This window comes from Centropristis striata, chromosome 20 (assembly GCF_030273125.1).
Source record: "Centropristis striata isolate RG_2023a ecotype Rhode Island chromosome 20, C.striata_1.0, whole genome shotgun sequence".
In the NCBI taxonomy this organism is placed as follows: Eukaryota; Metazoa; Chordata; class Actinopteri; order Perciformes; family Serranidae; genus Centropristis; species Centropristis striata.
In genome coordinates this window covers 35,305,289-35,330,400 of record NC_081536.1, presented here as the reverse complement: position 1 = coordinate 35,330,400, position 25,112 = coordinate 35,305,289, and the positions used below count along the sequence as shown (strand labels likewise).

General features: G+C 41.5%; 1 protein-coding gene across 1 annotated transcript in view; it reads left to right on the top strand.

Moving 5' to 3' along the window:
• The window catches only part of LOC131993215 (NACHT, LRR and PYD domains-containing protein 12-like), a 171,941-nt gene extending 147,922 nt beyond the window's left edge, over positions 1-24,019 (top strand). The window contains exons 11-17 of the mRNA XM_059359004.1: positions 18,549-18,813; positions 19,281-21,042; positions 21,134-21,307; positions 21,921-22,094; positions 22,293-22,454; positions 22,782-22,828; positions 23,300-24,019. Of these exons, the coding sequence (XP_059214987.1) occupies positions 18,549-18,813; positions 19,281-21,042; positions 21,134-21,307; positions 21,921-22,094; positions 22,293-22,454; positions 22,782-22,828; positions 23,300-23,874 (3,159 nt within the window). The 3' untranslated portion in view covers positions 23,875-24,019. The remainder of the gene's footprint in view (positions 1-18,548; positions 18,814-19,280; positions 21,043-21,133; positions 21,308-21,920; positions 22,095-22,292; positions 22,455-22,781; positions 22,829-23,299) is intronic.
• Positions 24,020-25,112: the final 1,093 nt, after the last annotated feature.

The window sequence follows — 25,112 nt, the reverse complement described above, 5'->3', positions numbered from 1 at the left end:
CACATATGTACCAACTTTCGTGTGTCTATGTGAAAAAAACCTATATTGTGAGGATGTTTTGAAAATTTTGAGGGGGCGCTAGTGAGTCATTTTGCAAGGTCCATTCCCGCGAATACCAGAATACGTAAATTTCAAATCTGATTTATGTATATTCCAAATATGGGGAGTTTTTGAATATGATAAAGGCCTCAAATAAGCGATTTACTCCCCCTAAAAATAATAATAACTAGGACTGCAAGCAGTACTGAACGGGCCCTCGCACAGTGGAGCCGTCGGGGGAGGGCACGTCGGGGTAGGGCACGTCGGGGGAGTCCCTATGCGTCCCAAATGGCGTGTCTCCTACCACTGTGCTCGGGGTATGTGTAAAACATAATACTTGCTGTAGCCAGCAGGGGGCGCTATGACTGTGTGTCAATATTGACATGTGGGTGTGTCCAGGGCTGGCCCCTCATCATGTGTGAGAAATTTGGGACAGATTGGACAATGTATGGTCAAGTTATACAGTCTTGTGTTTCATGGCGAGACGCCATATTTTGCCGCCATGCCACGCCCACATAGTGTGACCGTCGGTAAAGATTTATACAACTTTTGATCCCAAAGGCTTTGTGATGGTGCTGACCAAGTTTGAAGAGAATTGGATAAAATCTGTAGGAGGAGTTCGTTAAAGTATGTGACCTGGAAATGGCCAAGAACGATGACAAGTGCGATATTCAAATGAAGATGGCGGACTTCCTGTAGGGTTTTAGGTATGGGTCCAAGAGGCTTTTTGGTGCGTCTCCACATGAAACACGTGTGTACCAAATTTCGTGTTTCTACGTGAAACCTACTGCTGGGGCTAGGCGTAAAAGATGTTACTTGCTGTTGCCAGCAGGGGGCGCTATGACTGTGTGTCAATATTGACACGTGGGTGTGTTCCGGGCTGGACCCTAATCACGTGTGTGAAAGTTGGGACAGATTGGACAATGTATGGTCAAGTTATACAGTCTCGTGTGTTATGGCGAGACGCCATATTTTGCCGCCATGCCACGCCCACATAGTGTGACCATCGGTAAAGCTTTATACAACTTTTGATCCCAAAGGCCTTGTGAGGCTACTGTCCAAGTTTGAAGAGAATTGGATGAAATCTGTAGGAGGAGTTCGTTAAAGTATGCGACGTGGAAATGGCCCAAAACAGCAGGAAACGCCATTTTCGATCCAAGATGGCCGACTTCCTGTACGTTTTAGGGTATGGCTTCTTGAGACTTTTTGGTGCGTCTGGTCATGATATATGTATGCACCAAATTGCATGTCTCTACGACATTCCTGTGCGAGGGGCTGAATTTTCTTGACTTTCAAGGGGGCGCTGTTGAGTCATTTTGCCACGCCCATTCCCGGGACCACTAGAATATGTAAATTTCAGCGGAGATTTATGTATATTCCAAAAATGGTGAGTTTTTGAATATGATAAAGCCCCCAAAAAGGCGATTCCAATTCCAGGATAATAATAATAAGAATAGACGGACCAATTACAATAGGGTCCTCGCACCGTTAGTGCTCGGTCCCTAATAATAAACGGACCAATTTCAATAGGGTCCTCGCACCGTTAGTGCTCGGTCCCTAATAAACGGACCAATTTCAATAGGGTCCTCGCACCGTTAGTGCTCGGTCCCTAATAATAATAGACGGACCAATTTCAATAGGGTCCTCGCACCGTTAGTGCTCGGTCCCTAATAATAGACGGACCAATTTCAATAGGGTCCTCGCACCGTTAGTGCTCGGTCCCTAATAATAATAATAAAAAACGGACCAATTACAATAGGGTCCTTGCACCGTTAGTGCTCGGTCCCTAACTAGGACTGCGCGCAGTACTGAACGGGCCCTCGCAGAGTGGAGCCGTCGGGGGAGGGCACGTCGGGCTCGGCGATGTGGGCCCTGTCCCTATGCGTCCCAAATGGCGTGTCTACTACCACTGTGCTTGGGGTAGGTGTAAAACATGTTACTTCCTGTAGCCAGCAGGGGGCGCTATGACTGTGTGTCAATATAGTCAAATGGGTGTGTCCCGGGCTGGACCCTAATCACGTTTGTGAAATTTGGGACAGATTGGACAATGTATGGTCAAGTTATCCAGTCTGGTGTTAGATGGCGTGATGCCATATTTTGCCGCCATGCCACGCCCACATAGTGTGACAGGCGGTGAAGATTTATACAACTTTTGAACCTGAAGCCCTTGTGATGGTACTGACCAAGTTTGAAGTCAATTAGATGAAATCTGTAGGAGGAGTTCGTTAAATTATGCGAGCTGGAAATTGGCAAAAACAATGATAAGTGCGATATTCAAACCAAGATGGCGGACTTCCGGTTGGGTTTGAGGTATGGGTCCAAGAGGCTTTTTGGTGCGTCTCCACATGAAGCACGTGTGTACTAAATTTCGTGTCTCTACGTGTAACCTACTGCTGGGGCGAGGTGTAAAACATGTTACTTGCTGATGCCAGCAGGGGGCGCTATGACTGTGTGTCAATATTGAAATGTGGGTGTGTTCCGGACTGGACCCTAATCACGTGTGTGAAATTTGGGACAGATTGGACAATGTATGGTCAAGTTATACAGTCTCGTGGGTTATGGCGAAACGCCATATTTTGCCGCCATGCCACACCCACATAGTGTGACAGGCGGTGAAGATTTATACAACTTTTGAACCCAAAGCCCTTGTGATGGTACTGACCAAGTTTGAAGTCCATGGTGTGAAATCTGTTGGAGGAGTTATGTAAAGTATGCAAGGTGGTCATTTTATGAAAGGGGGCGTGGATAAAGCATTAGGGGCGGGGCTTTATGAAATATTGTTCTTTAGAAGTGTTAAGGGCTGGACTCTGATGAAGCATGAGAAGTTTGGACCAGATGGGACAAAGAATGGGAAAGTTATAATGAACTCGTGTTTTATGGCGAGACGCCATATTTTGCCGCCATGCCACGCCCACATAGTGTGACTGTTGGTAAATATTTATACAACTTTTGATCCCAAAGGCCTTGTGATGCTACTGACCAAGTTTGAAGTAAATCGGGTGAAATCTGTAGGAGGAGTTCGTTAAAGTATGCGACCTGGAAATGGCAAAAAACAGCAGGAAACGCCATGTTCGAGTCAAAATGGCCAACTTCCTGTTCGTTTTCGGGTATGGGTTCTTGAGACTTTTTTGTGCGTCTTCCCATGATACATCTACGTGGAAAATTTCGTGTCTGTACGACATTCCTGTGCGAGGGGCTGAATTTTCTTGACTTTCAAGAGGGCGCTGTTGAGTCATTGTGCCACGCCCATTCCCGTGACCACAAGAATACGTAAATTTCACCAGAGATTTATGTATATTCCAAATATGGTGAGTTTTTGAATATGATAAAGGCCCCAAAAATGCGATTTATTTTCCGGAATAATAATAATAATAACTAGGACTGCAAGCAGTACTGAACGGGCCCTCGCAGAGTGGAGCCGTCGGGGGAGGCGCCATCAGGGGAGGGCACATCAGACGCGGCGCTGTTGGCTCAGTCCCTATGCGTACCAAATTGCGTGTCTCCTACTACTCAGCTCAAAGTAGGTGTAAAACATGTTACTTGCTGTAGCCAGCAGAGGGCGCTACGACTGTGTGTCAATATTGACATGTGGGTGTGTTCCGGGCTGGACCCTAATCACGTGTGTGAAATTTGGGACAAATTGGACAATGTATGGTCAAGTTATACTGTCTCGTGTGTTATGGCGAGACGCCATATTTTGTTGCCATGCCACGCCCACATAGTGTGACCATCGGTAAAGATTTATACAACTTTTGATCCCAAAGGCCTTGTGATGCTACTGACCAAGTTTGAAGTAAATCGGGTGAAATCTGCAGGAGGAGTTCGTTAACGTATGCGACCTGGAAATGGCCAAAAACGATGACAAGTGCGATATTCAAACCAAGATGGCGGACTTCCTGTTGGGTTTGAGGTATGGTTCCAAGAGGCTTTTTGGTGCGTCTCCACATGATTCATGTGTGTACCAAATTTCGTGTCTCTACGTGAAACCTACTGCAAGGGCTAGGTATAAAACATGTTACTTGCTGTTGCCAGCAGGGGGCGCTATGACTTTGTGTCAATATTGACACGTGGGTGTGTTCAGGGCTGGACCCTAATCATGTGTGTGAAATTTGGGACAGATTGGACAATGTATGGTCAAGTTATACAGTCTGATGTTTTATGGCGAGACGCCATATTTTGCCGCCATGCCACGCCCACATAGTGTGACTGTCGGGAAAGATTTATACAACTTTTGATCCCAAAGGCCTTGTGATGTTACTGACCAAGTTTGAAGTCCATGGGGTGAAATCTGTTGGAGGAGTTATGTAAAGTATGCAACGTGGTAATTTTATGAAAGGGGGCGTGGATAAAGCATAAGGGGTGGGGCTTTATGAAATATTGTAATTTTGAAGTGTTAAGGGCTGGACTGTGATGAAGCATGACAAGTTTGGAGCAGATGGGACAAAGTATGTGGAAGTTATAACGATCTCGTGTTTTATGGCGAGACGCCATATTTTGCCGCCATGCCACGCCCACATAGTGTGACCGTCGGTAAAGCTTTATACAACTTTTGATCCCAAAGGCCTTGTGAGGCTACTAACCAAGTTTGAAGAGAATTGGATGAAATCTGTAGGAGGAGTTCGTTAAAGTATGCGACGTGGAAATGGCCCAAAACAGCAGGAAACGCCATTTTCGATCCAAGATGGCCGACTTCCTGTACGTTTTAGGGTATGGGTTCTTGAGACTTTTTGGTGCGTCTTGCCATGATACATGTACGTAGAAAATTTCGTGTCTCTACGACATTCCTGTGCGAGGGGCTGAATTTTCTTGACTTTCAAGGGGGCGCTGTTGAGTCATTTTGCCACGCCCATTCCCGCGACCACTAGAATACGTAAATTTCACCAGAGATTTATGTATATTCCAAATATGGGGCGTTTTCGAATATGATAAAGCCCCCAAAAAGGCGATTTACTTTTGGGAATAATAATAATAAGGACCAATTTCAATAGGGTCCTCGCACCGTTAGTGCTCGGTCCCTAATAAAAAACGGACCAATTTCAATAGGGTCCTCGCACCGTTAGTGCTCGGTCCCTAATAATTCCTTCAATTTCAATAGGGTCCTCGCACCGTTAGTGCTCGGTCCCTAATAATAACTAGGACTGCGCGCAGTACTGAACGGGCCCTCGCAGAGTGGAGCCGTCGGGGGAGGAGCCGTCGGGGGAGGACACGTCAGGCGCGGCGCTGTGGGCCCAGTCCCTATGCGTGCCAAATCGCGTCTCCTACTACTCAGCTCAAAGTAGGTGTAAAACATGTTACTTGCTGTAGCCAGCAGGGATCGCTATGACTGTGTGTCAATATAGACACGTGGGTGTGTTCAGGGCTGGACCCTAATCACGTGTGTGAAATTTGGGACAGATTGGACAATGTATGGTCAAGTTATACAGTCTGATGTTTTATGGCGAGACGCCATATTTTGCCGCCATGCCACGCCCACATAGTGTGACCGTCGGTAAAGATTTATACAACTTTTCATCCCCATGGCCTTGTGATGGTACTGACCAAGTTTGAAGAGAATTGGATGAAATCTGTAGGAGGAGTTCGTTAAATTATGTGACCTGGAAATGGCCAAAAACGATGACAAGTGCGATATTCAAACCAAGATGGCGGACTTCCTGTTGGGTTTGAGGTATGGGTCCATGAGGCTTTCTGGTGCGTCTCCACATGAAACACGTGTGTACCAAATTTCGTGTCTCTACGTGAAACCTACTGCTGGGGCTAGGCGTAAAAGATGTTACTTACTGTTGCCAGCAGGGGGCGCTATGACTGTGTGTCAATATTGACACGTGGGTGTGTCCCGGGCTGGACCCTAATCACATGTGTGAAATTTGGGACAGATTGGACAATGAATGGTCAAGTTATACAGTCTGCTGTTAGTTGGCGAGATGCCATATTTTGCCGCCATGCCACGCCCACATAGTGTGACCGTCAGTAAAGATTTATACAACTTTTGATTCCAAAGGCCTTGTGATGGTACTGACCAAGTTTGAAGTCCATGGGGTGAAATCTGTCGGAGGAGTTCGTTAAAGTATGCAATATGGTAATTTTATGAAAAGGGGCGTAAATATAGCACTAGGGGCGGGGCTTTATGAAATATTGTTATTTAGAAGTGTAAAGAGCTGGACTCTGATGAAGCATGAGAAGTTTGGACCAGATGGGACAAAGAATGGAGAAGTTATAAAGATCTGTTGTTTTATAGCGAGACGCCATATTTTGCCGCCATGCCACGCCCACATAGTGTGACCGTTGGTAAAGCTTTATACAACTTTTGATCCCAAAGGCCTTGTGATGGTACTGACCAAGTTTGAAGTTGATCGGGTAAAATCTGTAGGAGGAGTTCGTTAAAGTATGCGACGTGGAAATGGGCCAAAACAGCAGGAAACGCCATTTTCGATCCAAGATGGCCGACTTCCTGTACGTTTTAGGGTATGGGTCCTTGAGACTTTTTGGTGCGTCTTCCCATGATACACGTGTGTACCAAATTTCTTGTCTCTACGACATTCGTGTGCGAGGGGCTTAATTTTCCTGACTTTCAAGGGGGCGCTAGTGAGTCATTTTGCCACGCCCATTCCTGCAAATACTAGAATACGTAAATTTACTAGGAGATTGACGTATATTCCAAAAATTGTGAGTTTTTGAATATGATAAAGCCCCTAAAAAGGCGATTTACTTTTGGTATGAGTAAAAATAAACGGACCAATTTCAATAGGGTCCTCGCACCGTTAGTGCTCGGTCCCTAAAAACGGACCAATTTCAATAGGGTCCTCGCACCTCGGTGCTCGGTCCCTAATAAGAAACGGACCAATTTCAATAGGGTCCTCGCACCGTTAGTGCTCGGTCCCTAATGAACGGACCAATTACAATAGGGTCCTCGCACCTTGGTGCTCGGTCTCTAATAATAAGAAACGGACCAATTTCAATAGGGTCCTCGCACCGTTAGTGCTCGGTCCCTAAAAACAGACCAATTTCAATAGGGTCCTCGCACCTCGGTGCTCGGTCCCTAATAAGAAACGGACCAATTTCAATAGGGTCCTCGCACCTCGGTGCTCTGTCCCTAATAAACGGACCAATTTCAATAGGGTCCTCGCACCGTTAGTGCTCGGTCCCTAATAATAGACGGACCAATTACAATAGGGTCCTTGCACCGTTAGTGCTCGGTCCCTAAATAGACGGACCAATTTCAATAGGGTCCTCGCACCGTTAGTGCTCGGTCCCTAATAAACGGACCAATTTCAATAGGGTCCTCGCACCGTTAGTGCTCGGTCCCTAATAATAAGAAACGGACCAATTTCAATAGGGTCCTTGCACCGTTAGTGCTCGGTCCCTAATAATAGACGGACCAATTACAATAGGGTCCTTGCACCGTTAGTGCTCGGTCCCTAATAAGAAACGGACCAATTTCAATAGGGTCCTCGCACCTCGGTGCTCGGTCCCTAATAATAGACGGACCAATTTCAATAGGGTCCTCGCACCGTTAGTGCTCGGTCCCTAATAATAGACGGACCAATTACAACAGGGTCCTTGCACCGTTAGTGCTCGGTCCCTAATAAGAAACGGACCAATTTCAATAGGGTCCTCGCACCTCAGTGCTCGGTCCCTAATAATAGACGGACCAATTTCAATAGGGTCCTCGCACCGTTAGTGCTCGGTCCCTAATAAGAAACGGACCAATTTCAATAGGGTCCTCGCCCCTCGGTGCTCGGTCCCTAATAATAGACGGACCAATTTCAATAGGGTCCTCGCACCGTTAGTGCTCGGTCCCTAATAACATTTATATGACTTCAAAAGGTTCTCAAAGTGACTTTACATTATAACAACAAAGGTAAGAAACAGTGTAAACATTTATATTTGGTATAAAAAAAAACCCAAAAGAATGCATTTGGAGAGAAGTGCACATCAGACTGGATAAAGAGACTTAGATTATACTGAACAAGTTGTGTGAGAGTCCGAAAATGGATGTTTTCATATAATTTTGCTCTTGTTAAACATTTACTTAAATCTACCAAGGATTTACTATGTTTACGTTCATTTTTGCATTCTCTTATTCAAGTTTTCTTCAAGAATTCAAGGTAAGAGTACACAAATGTCATTTTGACCGGCAGTTTAGTGACACATCAAATCCACTGTTTCATTTCCCTTTTTCTCTTGACTAAACCTTTCCCGAGCCTCTCTTGTCTACTTTTTCGTTGGTTAAGATTTTGAAAATCCCCTTGTTTTAACAACGTGTTGATAAAAACAATCTGCATATAAACATTTCTGTGAACTTCCTCTTCTCCCACTGACTCTGTGTGTCTGACCTCAAACTCAGAGTCCGAGGATCTGACACTGAAACCTGACTTTTACTTTTTTGCTGACCTCGTGGCTGCACGTACATAAACTGTCATATCAGAAGAAAAAGATGCTGTGTCAGCACCTGTCTCTCCTCAGGTGGACTGAAGAATAGACGAGACTCTTGTCTCCTGGATGTTGTCCAGACACGTTTGGGTCTGTTTGAAACAAACATGACAATATTCAGAACTTTCTGATTCTTTGATTGTTTGTTGAGCATCAGATTGACATCATATTGCATTTGGCATTAAGATATTGCTGTGACTTGACACAGAAAACTTGCAGAAGAAACATCTGTCATATGAAAGTGAAGCTGTTGTTTTCATGTCAGATGTATTTTATCAACGTTTCACACTTCACAGCGTCTGTGTGAAACCTCACAGCCTCTGGTACTCACGGTTGTTTCAAGGCTGCTGAGAGACGTTTTTCTCAGCCTGTGGTTTTCTCGTGTGGTTTTATTGACTGAGAGGATCAAATTATCTCCTGCATCTGAAAGGAAGCGCAGTCTTCTGCACACATATCTGAAAATAGTTGATTAACGTATGTCTCTCATCACCTCTCACCACTGATATTTATTCACAACTGATGTTAATAAAAGAAGCTGCTATAGCTGCTAAAGTTCTGGGAGTGGCCAGCCCCTTTAAAAACTGTGAAATGTAGCTGGAATCTTTAGTGCATTTATCTTGTGTGGACTTAACCTAGCTCCTGGTCTCTGGTAATGTATTTTTGCTTTAAGATTGTTAATTGTTTTGCTTAAAAGTTGCTTACTGTTGCTTAGTGTTTCTGCCTAAGTTTGTTTCTCTGCTTGCTGGGCTTTCTGCTTTATTTGCTTGGTTTAAGTTTAAAGTTAAGGTCAGTTTTCAGAGCCCTACTGCCTAGCTACTTTATCTGTTGATTGGCTATTTAGTGGCTTTTGTTTTCAAGTATCTGGGAGTGGCCACGCCCTTTAAAAACTGTGAAATTTAGCTGGAATCTTTAGTGCATTTATCTTGTGTGGACTTAACCTAGCTCCTAGTCTCTGGTAATGTATTTTTGCTTTAAGATTGTTAATTGTTTTGCTTAAAAGTTGCTTACTGTTGCTTAGTGTTTCTGCCTAAGTTTGTTTCTCTGCTTGCTGGGCTTTCTGCTTTATTTGCTTGGTTTAAGTTTAAAGTTAAGGTCAGTTTTCAGAGCCCTACTGCCTAGCTACTTTATCTGTTGATTGGCTATTTAGTGGCTTTTGTTTTCAAGTATCTGGGAGTGGCCACGCCCTTTAAAAACTGTGAAATTTAGCTGGAATCTTTAGTGCATTTATCTTGTGTGGACTTAACCTAGCTCCTAGTCTCTGGTAATGTATTTTTGCTTTAAGATTGTTAATTGTTTTGCTTAAAAGTTGCTTACTGTTGCTTAGTGTTTCTGCCTAAGTTTGTTTCTCTGCTTGCTGGGCTTTCTGCTTTATTTGCTTGGTTTAAGTTTAAAGTTAAGGTCAGTTTTCAGAGCCCTACTGCCTAGCTACTTTATCTGTTGATTGGCTATTTAGTGGCTTTTGTTTTCAAGTATCTGGGAGTGGCCACGCCCTTTAAAAACTGTGAAATTTAGCTGGAATCTTTAGTGCATTTATCTTGTGTGGACTTAACCTAGCTCCTACTCTCTGGTAATGTATTTTTGCTTTAAGATTGTTAATTGTTTTGCTTAAAAGTTGCTTACTGTTGCTTAGTGTTTCTGCCTAAGTTTGTTTCTCTGCTTGCTGGGCTTTCTGCTTTATTTGCTTGGTTTAAGTTTAAAGTTAAGGTCAGTTGGGTGTAGTCAGGGCAAGACCGTAATCATGTGTGTGAAATTTGGGACCCCCAATGGCCTTGTGATGGTACTGACCACATTTGAAGTCCATGGGGTGAAATCTGTTGGAGGAGTTCGTTAGAGTATGCGAGGTGGAAATGGGAAAAAACTATGAATTGTGCGATATTCAAACCAAGATGGCGGACTTCCTGTTGGGTTTGAGGTATGGGTCCAAGAGGCTTCTTGGTGCGTCTCCACATGATTCATGTGTGTACCAAATTTCGTGTCTCTACGTGGAGCCTACTGCTAGGGCTAAGTATAAAACATGTGACTTCCTGTAGCCAGAGGGGGGAGCTATGACTGTGTGTCAATATTGACATGTGGGTGTGTTCAGAGGTGGACCCTCATCACATGTAAGGATTTTGGGCCAGATGAGACAATGTATGGTGAAGTTATACAGACCCGTGTTTCATGGCAAGACGCCCTATTTTGCCGCCATGCCACGCCCATATAGTGTGACCGTCGGTAAAGTTTTATACAACTTTTGATCCCAAAGGCCTTATGATGCTACTGACCAAGTTTGAAGTCAATCGGGTGAAATCTGTAGGAGGAGTTCGTTAAAGTATGCGGCATGGAAATGGGCAAAAACAACAGGAAACGCCATTTTCGATCCAAGATGGCCGACTTCCTGTACGTTTTAGGGTATGGGTTCTTGAGACTTTTTGGTGCGTCTTGCCATGATACATGTATGTACCAAATTTCGTGTCTCTACGACATTCCTGTGCGAGGGGCTGAATTTTCTTGACTTTCAAGGGGGCGCTGTTGAGTCATTTTGCCACGCCCATTCCCGCGACCACTAGAATATGTAAATTTCAGCTGAGATTTATGTATATTCTAAAAATGGGGACTTTTTGAATATGATAAAGCCTCCAAAAAGGCGATTTACTTTTGTGAAAAAAAAGAATAATAAGAATAGACGGACCAATTACAATAGGGTCCTCGCACCGTTAGTGCTCGGTCCCTAATAAAAACTAGGACTGCGTGCAGTACTGAACGGGCCCTCGCAGAGTGGAGACGTCAGGGGAGGGCACATCGGACGCGGCGATGTTGGCTCAGTCCCTATGCGTACCAAATTGCGTGTCTCCTACCACTGTGCTTGTGGTAGGTGTAAGACATGTTACTTCCTGTAGCCAGCAGGGGGCGCTATGACTCTGTGTCACTATTGACCCGTGGGTGTGTCCCGGGCTGGACCCTAATCACGTATGTGAAATTTGGGACAGGTTGGACAATGTATGGTCAAGTTATACAGTCTGGTGTTAGATGGCGAGATGCCATGTTTTGCTGCCATGCCACGCCCACATAGTGTGACCATCGGTAAAGATTTATACAACTTTTGATCCCAAAGGCCTTGTGATGGTACTGACCAAGTTTGAAGTAAATCGGGTGAAATCTGTAGGAGGAGTTCGTTAAAGTATGCAACCTTGAAATGGCCAAAAACAATGACAAGAACGATATTCAAACCAAGATGGCGGACTTCCTGTTGGGTTTGAGGTATGGGTCCATGAGGCTTTTTGGTGCGTCTCCACATGATTCATGTGTGTACCAAATTTCGTGTCTCTACGTGAAACCTAGTGGAAGGGCTAAGTATAAAACAACGTACTTGCTGTAGCCAGCAGGGGGCGCTATGACTGTGTGCCAATATTGACACATGGGTGTGTCCCGGGCTGGACCCTAATCACGTGCGTGAAATTTGGGACAGATTGGACAATGTATGGTCAAGTTAGCCAGTGTCGTGGTTTATGGCGAGACGCCATATTTTGCCGCCATGCCACACCCACATAGTGTGACAGGCGGTAAAGATTTATATAACTTTTGATCCCAAAGCCCTTGTGATGGTACTGACCAAGTGAATGAATGAATGAACCTTTATTGTCATTGCACAGAGTACAAGTACAGTACAACGAAATTAAGCCATCAACCCGTCCAGAACGCATAATACACCAACAAACAATATCACAAGGTAGACAGGACAGGAAGACAGGGTGTGAAGAGAGATAAAATACAGCACACATGGGGAGAGGAAAGGAGGAAAAAAGCATGAAAAAAAACCTCAGCAACATGGCATGGTACACTTTCACAACATGAATAGACGTATGACGTGCGGGGGAGGGGGGGGCAGCATAGCCAGGCGGCCATCCGGACCTGCAGCCATTTGCGGCGCTGTTCACAGACCCGCCTGTCTCGCTGGGGGTATGAAGCGTCGAAGGCGTGGGTTGGGGGGTGGTTGGGGGAGGGATGTATGCATATCAGTATATGTGGAAGTTCGTGTATAGGCCTGAGACCCGCCTTTGTCAAGCACCAAACAGTTCGTCTCAGTTCGCTGGAATAACAAAAGCGATAAGCCTGGACGTTGCTAAGGAGATGACCTTCCTTCCTGGGCCAGAGCAAAGGCAGACAGTTCAACAGGTGGTAGTGGAGTCGAGAGGGGGGGAGGATGGGATGGTAGTGTCTCGCTACATTCCTCAGCAGGGAAGATTAGCAACGGCCTTCGAGCCAAGGCTGTTGTTTGGGGAAGCCAGATAAGATTGGAATTTGGACTGAGGGTGGAAGTGGCAGCGATTTTCTGCTACTAATCCTGTCGATGGTAAAAATGTCCCTCCTGATCTCCAGATCGATCCCTTTCCAGGGCTGCCACCTTTTCCTGGATGGTATCCATGGTGCGGTTTATAACCACAGTCTGAGTTCCGACAGCCCTGGCCATACATTCAATCATCACGGGCAGCTTAATGGGGCCTTTTACAGCTGACACCATTTCCTTTGTGTTTCGATAAACCAGAGCAAGGCCCAATCCAATCAGCAAAAGCCCTGTTATCACGGTTCCGAATAGGTAAATATCTTCGATGTCCTCCAGAGACGAGCAGATGGTGTCAATTTCGTTAAGAGACCAGTTGATCAAATCCATGGTTTTTGGTTTTTGAGAGCAGTGTAGAGAGAGTCTTCCAAGTTAGACAGTAGACAAGACGAGACGAGAGGAGCGAAGCAGGGAAAAACACAGTGGGAGGGAGAGAGAAAAAAGATGCGGTCAGAGTCAGAGTAATTTTTGTAGCGTTGTTTTCCTCCTTTTGGAGTGTTTTCTGTTTGATAATTTTGTAACATAGATAGAGAAGATAATTTCATAGCCTGTGTGCTTTTCCTCTTCGGAGTGATTTTTTGTTTCTAAATTTTCATACAGTTTTCCTGATAAGATCAGAGTAGTTTATTTTCCTCCTTCGGGAGCGTTTTTGGTTCTGTGTTGTTTTGTGCTCTTGGTGTGTCTTCGGACTTTCTAGAATTTCATAGCTTGTTGATTTATCATTTCTGTCTATGAGAAATCCATTCAGTAAAATAAAGCCTGTCATTACTACTGCCTATCTGCATCTGAGTCCTCCTTTTTTCCCAAGCCTGACATAGAGACTCCATTTAAACTTTAAACAGTAGACACAAGTCTTGTGTATCGGTGTATTAATCCACGTTTCGATAGGTCATATAGTTTTTTATCAATCCCTGTTCAATGACCATGATCATTTCTGGAGAAATTCTGAGATTATAATGGGTGTGTATTGCACGGAATGTTCGTGTCACAGTGTGTGACATCATCGCCAGAGTGTAGAGGGAGAGAAAAAACTGTCAAAAAATAAATTTGAAAACTGCGCTCCAGGCCGCAAATTCCACTCTACAGAAATAATTTATACATAGAAACGTAGGAAAATTCGTCTTCTCCCTCACAATCCTCTGGTAAAGCTGTCAGAGTTATAGTTTGGGCGTAGGACGCACAGAGGATCCACCAACACCACCAACAGCCTCATTGGCTCCCATATTAAAAACGCAGGAAGATTTCTGAAAAAGGGAGATGTAACAGTTTTTGTAGATCGCTCTAACAAAGCTATTTCTTTTTTCTTCACAAAAAACACATGTAGATGTTCAGGAAGAACTCAGGACTCACGTCATTTTGTGTCTTTTTAAGTAATTTCGTTTTTTTTGTGTCTTTTGGTCATTTTGTGTCTTTTTTTTGGTCATTTTGTGTCTTCTTTGTGTCCTTTTTAGTTATTTTGTGTCTTTTTCAAGTAATTTAGTTTTTTTTGTCATTTAGTTTTTTCTGTCATTTTGTGTCTTTTTTTGGTCATTTCGTTTATTTTTTGTCATTTCGTGTCTTTTTTAAGTAATTTAGATTTTTTTGGTCATTTTCATCATTTTGTCTTTTTTTAGTTATTTTGTCTTTTTTTAGTTATTTTGTGTCTTTTTTAGTTATATTGTGTCTTTTTTCTGTCATTTTGTCTTTAAGTAATTTAGTTTTGTCATTTTGTGTCTTTTTTAAGTAATTTAGTTTTTCCTGTCATTTTGTGTCTTTTTTTAGTTATTTTGTGTCTTTTCTGTCATTTTGTCTTTAAGTAATTTAGTTTTTTCTGTCATTTAGTGTCTTTTTTTGGTCATTTCGTTTATTTTTAGTTATTTTGTGTCTTTTTTAGTTATTTTGGTCTTTACTGTCATTTTGTCTTTAAGTAATTTAGTTTTTTTGTCATTTTGTGTCTTTTTTTGGTCATTTTGTGTCTTTGTTATTTTGTGTCTTTTTTAAGTTATTTCGTGCCTTTTTTTTAGTAATTTTGTGTCTTTTTTAGTCATTTGTGTCTTTTTTCTGTCATTTTGTCTTTTTTAAGTAATTTAGTTTTTCTGTCATTTCGTTTATTTTCTGTCATTTTGTGTCTTTAGTTATTTTCTTTCATTTTGTCTTTAAGTAATTTAGTTTTTTCTGTCATTGTGTCTTTTTTAAGTTATTTAGTTTTTTCTGTCATTTCGTGTCTTTTTTAGTCATTTCGTGTCTTTAAGTTATTTTGTGTCTTTTTTAAGTTATTTTGTGTCTTTTAGTCATTTTGTGTCTTTTAGTCATTTTGTGTCTTTTAGTCATTTTGTGTCTTTTTTAAGTTATTTTGTGTCTTTTTTTAGTTATTTTGTGTCTTTTTTAGTCATTTCGTGTCTTTAAGTTATTTTGTGTCTTTTTTAAGTAATTTCGTTTTTTTTGGTCATTTTGTGTCTTTTTTAGTTATTTTGTGTCTTTTTTTCTGTCATTTTGTGTCTTTTTTAAGTTATTTTGTGTCTTTTTTTAGTTATTTTGTGTCTTTTTTAAGTTATATTGTGTCTTTAAGTAATTTCGTTTTTTTTGGTCATTTCGTGTCTTTTTTAGTTATTTTGTGTCTTTTTTAAGTTATTTTGTGTCTTTTAGTTATTTTGTGTCTTTTAGTTATTTTGTGTCTTTTTTAAGTTATATTGTGTCTTTTTTAGTCATTTCGTGTCTAAGTTATTTTGTGTCTTTTTTAAGTATTTTGATTTTTTTGTCATTTTGTGTCTTTTCTTTTTTCTTCACAAAAAACATATGTAGATGTTCAGGAAGAACTCAGGACTCACGTCATTTTGTGTCTTTTTAAGTAATTTCATTTTTTTTTGTGTCTTTTGGTCATTTTGTGTCTTTTTTTCTGTCATTTTGTGTCTTCTTTGTGTCCTTTTTAGTTATTTTGTGTCTTTTTCAAGTAATTTAGTTTTTTTTGTCATTTAGTTTTTTCTGTCATTTTGTGTCTTTTTTAAGTAATTTAGATTTTTTTGGTCATTTATCATTTTGTCTTTTTTTAGTTATTTTGTCTTTTTTTAGTTATTTTGTGTCTTTTTTCTGTCATTTTGTCTTTAAGTAATTTCGTTTTTTTGTCATTTAGTTTTTTCTGTCATTTAGTGTCTTTATTTGGTCATTTCGTTTATTTTTAGTTATTTTGTGTCTTTTTTAGTTATTTTGGTCTTTACTGTCATTTTGTCTTTAAGTCCCCTTCAATCCAATCCCCTTTATTTATTTAGCACAATTTTAGCAAACACAAGGTTTCCAAAGTGCTGCACAAACAATAAATACATAACACAATACAAAGAGATGTAGTAAACAATAGATCAGTAAGATGCAATAAATTAAAAATGGGATAAAAATAAATAAAATAAAATATAAAATGTACTGCCCGCACAAAATAAAATATGCATGAATACAATAAAAACAAAAAATCATAAAATCAACATAAAATCAACATAAAATCAACACTCTACGTGGTGTTAAAAGCCAACGAGAAGAGGTGGGTTTTAAGAAGAGATTTAAAATGAGACAGTGAGGAGGCCTGTCTGATGTGCAGCGGCAATTCATTCCACAGTTTTGGAGCTGCGATGGCAAAAGCTCGTTCCCCTCTGAGCTTCAGCCTAGCTCTTGGCACTCTCAGGAGAAGCTGGTCAGCTGACCTGAGAGAGCTGTAGGAGAGTAGGGGTGCAGCAGCTCAGAGAGGTAAGGAGGAGCAAGACCATTTAAAGCTTTAAAAGCAAATAAAATAATTTTAAAATGAATCCTAAAATTTAGTTTTTTTGTCATTTTGTGTCTTTTTTAAGTAATTTAGTTTTTTTGTCATTTTGTGTCTTTTTTAAGTAATTTAGTTTTTTTTGGTCATTTTGTGTCTTTTTGGTCATTTTGTGTCTTTTTTTGGTCATTTTGTGTCTTTTTTTGGTCATTTTGTGTCTTTGTTATTTTGTGTCTTTTTTAAGTTATTTCGTGCCTTTTTTTAGTAATTTTGTGTCTTTTTTAGTCATTTGTGTCTTTTTTCTGTCATTTTGTCTTTTTTAAGTAATTTAGTTTTTCTGTCATTTCGTTTATTTTCTGTCATTTTGTGTCTTTAGTTATTTTCTTTCATTTTGTCTTTAAATAATTTAGTTTTTTCTGTCATTTTGTGTCTTTTTTAAGTTATTTTGTGTCTTTTAGTCATTTTGTGTCTTTTTTTCTGTCATTTTGTGTCTTTTTTTAGTCATTTTGTCTTTTTTCTGTCATTTTGTGTCTTTTTTAAGTTATTTTGTGTCTTTTTTAGTCATTTCGTGTCTTTAAGTTATTTTGTGTCTTTTTTTAGTTATTTTGTGTCTTTTTTAGTCATTTCGTGTCTTTAAGTTATTTTGTGTCTTTTTTAAGTTATATTGTGTCTTTTTTAAGTAATTTCGTTTTTTTTGGTCATTTTGTGTCTTTTTTAGTTATTTTGTGTCTTTTTTCTGTCATTTTGTGTCTTTAAGTTATTTTGTGTCTTTTTTAAGTATTTTGGTTTTTTTGTTATTTTGTGTCTTTTTTAGTTATTTTGTGTCTTTTTTTAGTAATTAGACTATATACAGACGGGGGAGGGGAACACAGGTGGAAACAATCAGGAATCAGGGAAGACACCAGACCTGACACAGGAGGAAGGGCAAGTGACCTGAAACGAGAGGGAAGTTACTTTTCAAAATAAAACCAGAAGTTACTATTTCAAAATAAAACCAGAAGTTACTTTTCAAAATAAAACCGTAAATTCACAAGACAAAAAACCCAAGACAAGACATCCCTCACCGCGGTATGACACTCTAGGTGAAATTATGCCGGAGAAGTAGACGTTTAAATATCTCCAATTATTGTTCTTTTTCCCTCATTTTTTTTCGGCCGTCCCATTCACTTCAATGCAATTCGTATTCTGTAGAGAAAAGTAATAGCACACCGATCCCGATCAAACCGCACGTTTTGATATATAATTTGTCCTGCAACTCTTCAAGTTGTAGGACTAGTAGCGGGACGAAATTGCGTCCGGAAGAGGAAGAAGAAGAAATCCACAGTATAACAGTAGTGCTCAGTGCGATTGCCCCGTGACCCTAATTAAGATTTAAATAAAATAAAAAAATCCACATGATTAATGTTATAATGTAAATAAAATGAAAAAAAGTCAAATTTGTCAAAGTCCATGTGATGTCTTTAAGTTTTGTTTTATCAGCCAAAAACATTGATATTCAGTTCAAATAATTGAAAACAGAGAAAAAATGGACTGTCCATGTTTTAGCCCTCAAAACAGAGTACTCATATATTTTGCATATTTAAAAATGTACTTAACCATTCATTAATTATCACAATAGCTGGCAATAGTCCACTGATCGCTGCAACTCTGATTTAACACAAAAGAAAACTGCCAATATTTTTTTGGCATTGAATTTAATTGCCTGGATTGTTTAACCAAATCTATATTTTAAGAATCTGTACTCTTGGTTTAGTTATCCATGTTCCTAAATGAGTCATTTGTGAGAACAGATTTCCACATCAATGCTGATCAGCTTGTACTGAAAACCAGAAGTGATCCTCGACTCTGGGGAGCCCCAAACAAAATGTCTGTCTGTCAGTTACAGGTGGCTGAGCATCCTTACTAACTGTCTCTTGACTTTGTTTGTCTCTCCTGATGATGCGCCGCTGCCTAAAACTAATGGAACCATCTTTCTCATGATGAAGTCTTTATTTTAAAAGTACCTATTTGCTCTTGGTATCTTTTGGATCTTTGCAGGGAGAAAAAATGGCGACACCTGGTGAGGAAATCTTATCAATTTTAGAAGATTTGGGAGCTGAGGACTTTGAAAAATTCAAGTGGTTCCTGCAGGGGAAGCTAGGAGGCATCCAAGCAATCCCAAAGAGTCGGCTGGAGAATGCAAACCGGATAAAAACTGTGGATCGGATGATTGAGACCTACGGTGAAAAAGCGATTGACGTGGCCAGAACAGTTAAAGAGAAGATAAATCAGAAACTATCAACCCCCCCCTTCAAACTCGAAGGTAAGTCAGAATCATGATTCATTATAAAGATGGATGTAAAAAGATTGAAGTTGTAGGTTACAGAGAGTTTAACAAACTCTCTCTGATCTACAAATATAGACATTTCATGTCTTGTTGCACTATGGATTATAGAACAAGCGTCCAGCAGAGAAATAAAATTAAAGTCTCTCACAGAACAAAAATGATGAACCTGACGCAGACAATTCTGTTTTAGTTGCTTCCAGCTGGTTAAGATGTGCACACACTAGAGTCACTGTAAGTTTTTCTTGGCCAACATTACTTCCCTCGATAGGACTCGAACACCGTCTGGTTTCTCTGGAGACCATCTTTTCAGGACCTATTGTAGTTATTAATCAAGCTGAACAGATTTCACACATAAAGAAATGTGTACACTTGTTAGACAACAAATTCATGACTCACATTCACTGTAACAAACCCTCATTGGTTTCATTGTTCTCTTCATTCAGAGATTCTTCCTCGGTGCCTGCCAAAACTCAAATCCAATTTAAAAAAGAAGTTTGAGCGTGTGTTTGAGGGGATCGCTAAAGCAGGAAAACAGACCCTTCTGAATCAGATCTACACAGAGATCTACATCACAGAGGGAGGGACTGCAGAGGTCAATGAGGAACATGAAGTCAGACAGATTGAAACAGCATCCAGGAAACCAGACAGACCAGAAACAAGAATCAGACTAGAAGACATCTTTAAAACCCCGCCTGGAAGAGATAAACCAATCAGAACAGTGCTGACAAAGGGAGTGGCTGGCATTGGGAAAACAGTCTTAACACAGAAGTTCACTCTGGACTGGGCTGAAGACAAAACCAACCAGGACATCCACTTCATATTTCCATTCACCTTCAGAGAGCTGAATGTGCTGAAAGAGAAAAAGTTCAGCTTGGTGGAACTTGTTCATCACTTCTTTACTGAAACCAAAGAAGCAGGAATCTGCAGGTTTAAAGAGTTCCACGTTGTGTTGATCTTTGACGGTCTGGATGAGTTTCGAGTTCCCCTGGACTTCAACAACACTGAGACCCTGACTGATGTCACAGAGTCCACCTCAGTGGATGTGCTGCTGACAAACCTCATCAGGGGGAAACTGCTTCCCTCTGCTCGCCTCTGGATAACCACACGACCTGCAGCAGCCAATCAGATCCCTGCTGACTGTGTTGACATGGTGACAGAGGTCAGAGGGTTCACTGACCCACAGAAGGAGGAGTACTTCAGGAAGAGATTCAGAGAAGAGGAGCAGGCCGGCAGAATCATCTCCCACATCAAGACAACACGAAGCCTCCACATCATGTGCCACATCCCAGTCTTCTGCTGGATCTCTGCTGGAGTTCTGGAGGAGCTGATGGAAACCAGAGAGGGAGGAGAGCTGCCCAAGACCCTGACTGAGATGTACATCCACTTCCTGGTCGTTCAGTCCAAAGTGAAGAATGTCAAGTATGATGAGAAATCTTGGACGGATCCACACTGGAGTCCAGAGAGCAGGAAGATGATCGAGTATCTGGGAAAACTGGCTTTTGATCAGCTGCAGAAAGGAAACCTGATCTTCTATGACTCAGACCTGACAGAGTGTGGCTTTGATATCAGAGCAGCCTCAAAGGACTCAGGAGTGTTCACACAGGTCTTTAGAGAGGAGAGAGGACTGTACCAGGACAGGGTGTTCTGCTTCGTCCATCTGAGTGTTCAGGAGTTTCTGGCTGCTCTTCATGTCCATCTGACCTTCATCAACTCTGGAGTCAATCTGATGGCAGAGGAACCAACAGAGATGAGTCTCTACCAGAGTGCTGTGGACAAGGCCTTACAGAGTCCAAATGGACACCTGGACTTGTTCCTCCGCTTCCTCCTTGGTCTTTCTCTGGAGACCAATCAGAATCTCCTACGAGGTCTGCTGACACAGACAGGAAGTAGCTCACAGACCAATCAAGAAACAGTCGAATACATCAAGAAGAAGCTCAGTGAGGATCTGTCTGCAGAGAGAAGCATCAACCTGTTCCACTGTCTGAATGAACTGAATGATCGTTCTCTAGTGGAGGAGTTCCAATTCTACCTGGGATTACGAAGTCTCACCACAGATGAACTGTCTCCTGCTCACTGGTCAGCTCTGGTCTTCACCTTACTGTCATCAGAAACAGATCTGGATGTGTTTGACCTGAAGAAATACTCTGCTTCAGAGGAGGCTCTTCTGAGGCTGCTGCCAGTGGTCAAAGCCTCCAACAAAGCTCTGTGAGTACAAGAGTAGTTGGATTCATGTGCCTTAACTTTAATACTTTGCTCTCTTTTTAACTTACACCTTTCTTTGTTATTGTGTCTCCAGTCTCAGTGGCTGTAACCTGTCAGAGAGAAGCTGGGAAGCTCTGTCCTCAGTCCTCAGCTCCCAGTCCTCCAGTCTGAGAGAGCTGGACCTGAGTAACAACGACCTGCAGGATTCAGGAGTGAAGAGGCTGTCTCCTGGACTGGAGAGTCCTCACTGTAAACTGGGAACTCTCAGGTCAGATCATTAGTTTGTCTTAAATTATTTGAAATGTTTCTTCAAACTTTCAGCTCCATGCAGAGTGTCACAAAGAAGACAACCTTTAAATCCCCAGTGTTGACACACACACACACACACACACACACACAGCAAAGGTGTAAATAAGTGTAATATATATAAATAACATTCAGAGATTAGCTTCCTGGCTACACTCTGTAACCTAAACAGCTGCTCTCATCTTAATTTCCTGAACCCCCTTTTGACCAGAAAGTTCTTGGAACTATGTGTGTCCCTGGTTGTGTTTCAACCACAGCAGAAGAACATGTTTTTCTTTTTCTTTCCATTTATTCTACAATTCTACAATGTCATTCCACCAACTTTTATCCAATGCGACGTACATTTGAGAGTTAATTTAACAGAAACAAAGATGAAGTCAAGAAACAACATGTGAGTCAGTGCCGTGGGTTAAATTGAGTCCATGAGGACGTCAGTGCTTTTAGGTAGGGGGAGCGCACAGTGACAACGTCTCTGGGAACAAACAACATGTACGACATTGTTAAAATCTGAGGGGGGAATCCGGTACATTTAACAATACTGATGTTTCTCTTCTTGTTGGTTGATGTCTCCTCAGGCTGAGTGGCTGTAACCTGTCAGAGAAAAGCTGTGGAGCTCTGTCCTCAGTCCTCAGCTCCCAGTCCTCCAGTCTGAGAGAGCTGGACCTGACTAACAACGACCTGCAGGATTCAGGAGTGAAGAGGCTGTCTCCTGGACTGGAGAGTCCTCAATGTAAACTGGGAACTCTCAGGTCAGGACTCAGCTCTTTGTTCAGCTCATGTATATTATTAATGAATGGATATCATTGATGGATAAACTTGTGACGTGAAGATGTTTTTAGTTTCTTTCCATTTCCATCAGCATGTTGTTGTTGTTCATGTGTTTCTCTCTGTTGATGGACTTCATATGGACTTCATAGATAACAGGACGTGTTGTTCTGTGTGTTCAGTCTTTCTGGCTGTCTGGTCTCAGAGGACGGCTGTGCTTCTCTGGCCTCAGCTCTGAGATCCAACCCCTCCCATCTGAGAGTCCTGGACCTGAGCTACAACCATCCAGGAGACTCAGGACAAAAGCTGCTGGAGGATCCACGCTGCAGACTGGACACTCTCAGGTAGGACAGACAGAGGGGACATTCTCAGATAGGACAGACAGACTGGACATTCTCAGGTAGGACAGACAGAGAGGACACTGTCAGGTAGGACAGACAAAGGGGACACTATCAAGTAAGATAGACAGAGGGGACACTCTCAGGTAGAACAGACAGAGAGGACACTCTAAGGTAGGATAGACAGAGAGGACACTGCCAGGTAGGACAGACAGTGGGGACACTCTCAGGTTGGACAGACAGAGGGGACACTGTTGACAGACAGACAGGGGACAGTGTGGACAGACAATAATATAATAATAAATGTAGAGAATAACGGTGTCCTCCTTTCAGGGTGGAGCCTGCTGGAGTCCACTGGATGACATCAGGTCTGAGGAAGTGTAAGTGTGTTTATACATCACAACACATACACAGGAGATCTATAGGGGACAGGAGATCTATAGGGGACAGGAGATCTATAGGAGACAGGAGATCTATAGGGGACGGGAGATCTATAGGGGACGGGAGATCTACAGGAGACGGGAGATCTACAGGAGACAGGAGATCTGTAGGGGACAGGAGCTCTATAGGGGACAGGAGATCTATAGGGGACAGGAGATCTATAGGAGACAGGAGATCTGTAGGAGACAGGAGATCTATAGGGGACAGGAGATCTATAGGGGACAGTAGATCTATAGGGGACAGGAGATCTATAGGAGACAGGAGGTCTATAGGGGACAGGAGATCTATAGGGGACAGGAGGTGTCTCATTGTGTCCATCAGTTGCTGCTGAATGTTTGATGGATAATATCAGCGTGATGTTGCTCTGCTGTCATCAGGTTCTAACTGCTGCTGGTCTTTTTCTCCATCAGATCGTTGTGAACTCACAGTCGACACAAACACAGTCAGCAGGAGGATCAAACTGTCTGACAACAACAGGAAGCTGATACATGTGAAGGGGGAGGATCAGCTGTACCCTGATCATCCAGACAGGTTTGACTGTCCTCAGCTGCTGTGTAGAGATGGTCTGACTGGTCGCTGTTACTGGGAGGTCGAGTGGAGCGGAGAAAATGTTAATATGTCAGTGAGTTACAGAGGAATCAGCAGGAGAGGAGACATTAAAGACTGTCTGTTTGGATGGAATGATCAGTCCTGGGGTCTGTGGTGCTCTTGTGGTCGTTACACTGTCAGGCACAATAATAGAGAAACATCCTACTACTACTCCTCCTCCTCCTCCTCCTCCTTCTACTCCTCCTCCTCTGGTAGAATAGGAGTGTATGTGGACTATCCTGCTGGCATTCTGTCCTTCTACAGTGTCTCCTCTGGCTCTCTGATCCACATCCAGACCGTCAACACCACATTCACTAAACCTCTTTATCCTGGATTTGGGTTTGGGTCTGGGTCTCTGCGGTATCATGGTTCCTCAGTGTCTCTGTGTCGTCTGTGAGAGGACAGACTGTCTCCTCCTGTTTTTTACTCTTTTTACATTTAACTCACTGAAACCTTGTGTTTCCTCTCCTGTCCTCTCCTCTCTGCTCTGTGTAAACAGCCTCTCCTGTCCTCTCCTCTCAGCTCTGTGTAAACAGCCTCTCCTGTCCTCTCCTCTCTGCTCTGTGTAAACAGCCTCTCCTGTCCTCTCCCTATTTTTATTATTATTATTATAATTATTATTATTCTCGTCAGACCCTGATCAGTTTATATTCTGTTTCCTTTTTTTTCTCTTATATTTATCTGACAGTTTTCTGATATTTTCCAGTTTTTGTTTAGATTTTTTTATTTTCCTGCCATTTCCCAGATGTTTTATTGATAAAACTAACCGTCTTGTATAATAACTTCACATAATTGATGGTTTTTTTACTCGGTAGATTTTCATCTATGGGTCAGGTCACAAACTTTTGGCCACTTGATTGATGTAAAAACAGTTTTTATTCAATAAAGAAATCTAAAATATATGTTTTCTGACGTTTCATTGGAGCAACAACAATAACGTTGAATAGACAAACATCTTCTCTAATAAATGTCCATAAATCCATCTAGAGATGATAGAAACACACTCTTTGCAACTTGTTAGAGCAGTTATAATAATCAGTTATTTATTTATTATATAATAAAACAGTTGTCTGGACGTCCAAACAACCAGAACAGAGAATATTTCACTCCGTCATGTTGTTGTTGGTTTATTAGGCTTTTTCCTCCAATTTGACACAAAAGTCAAATTGCTGATAACAAAAACATAAAAGTGAACAACAGAATGTTTGAACTCTACAGGTATATATTTTTGTGGTCAATTTTTGTCTTTTTTTGGTCGTTTTGTGTCTTTTTTGGTCAATTTGTGTCTTTTTGGCCATTTTGCGTCTTTTTTGGTCATTTTGTGTCTTTTTTGGTCATTTTGTGTCTTTTTTTGGACATTTTGTTTCTTTTTGTGGTCAACATCAGCTCAGTCCTCACAAACAATATTCAGTATTAATACATCAACTGTAAATAAGATAAAGAGTCAATAACTTTAAATAATATATATATATATATATATATATATATATATATATATATATAGATAAACATCATCTCATCTTGTTACACATTAAACACCAACACAATATAGAATAATGTCACTTCTTTACCTCAATATACACATTAAATACTACAGATAATCTCTTTATATTCAAACTAATCAACTTAAAGTGT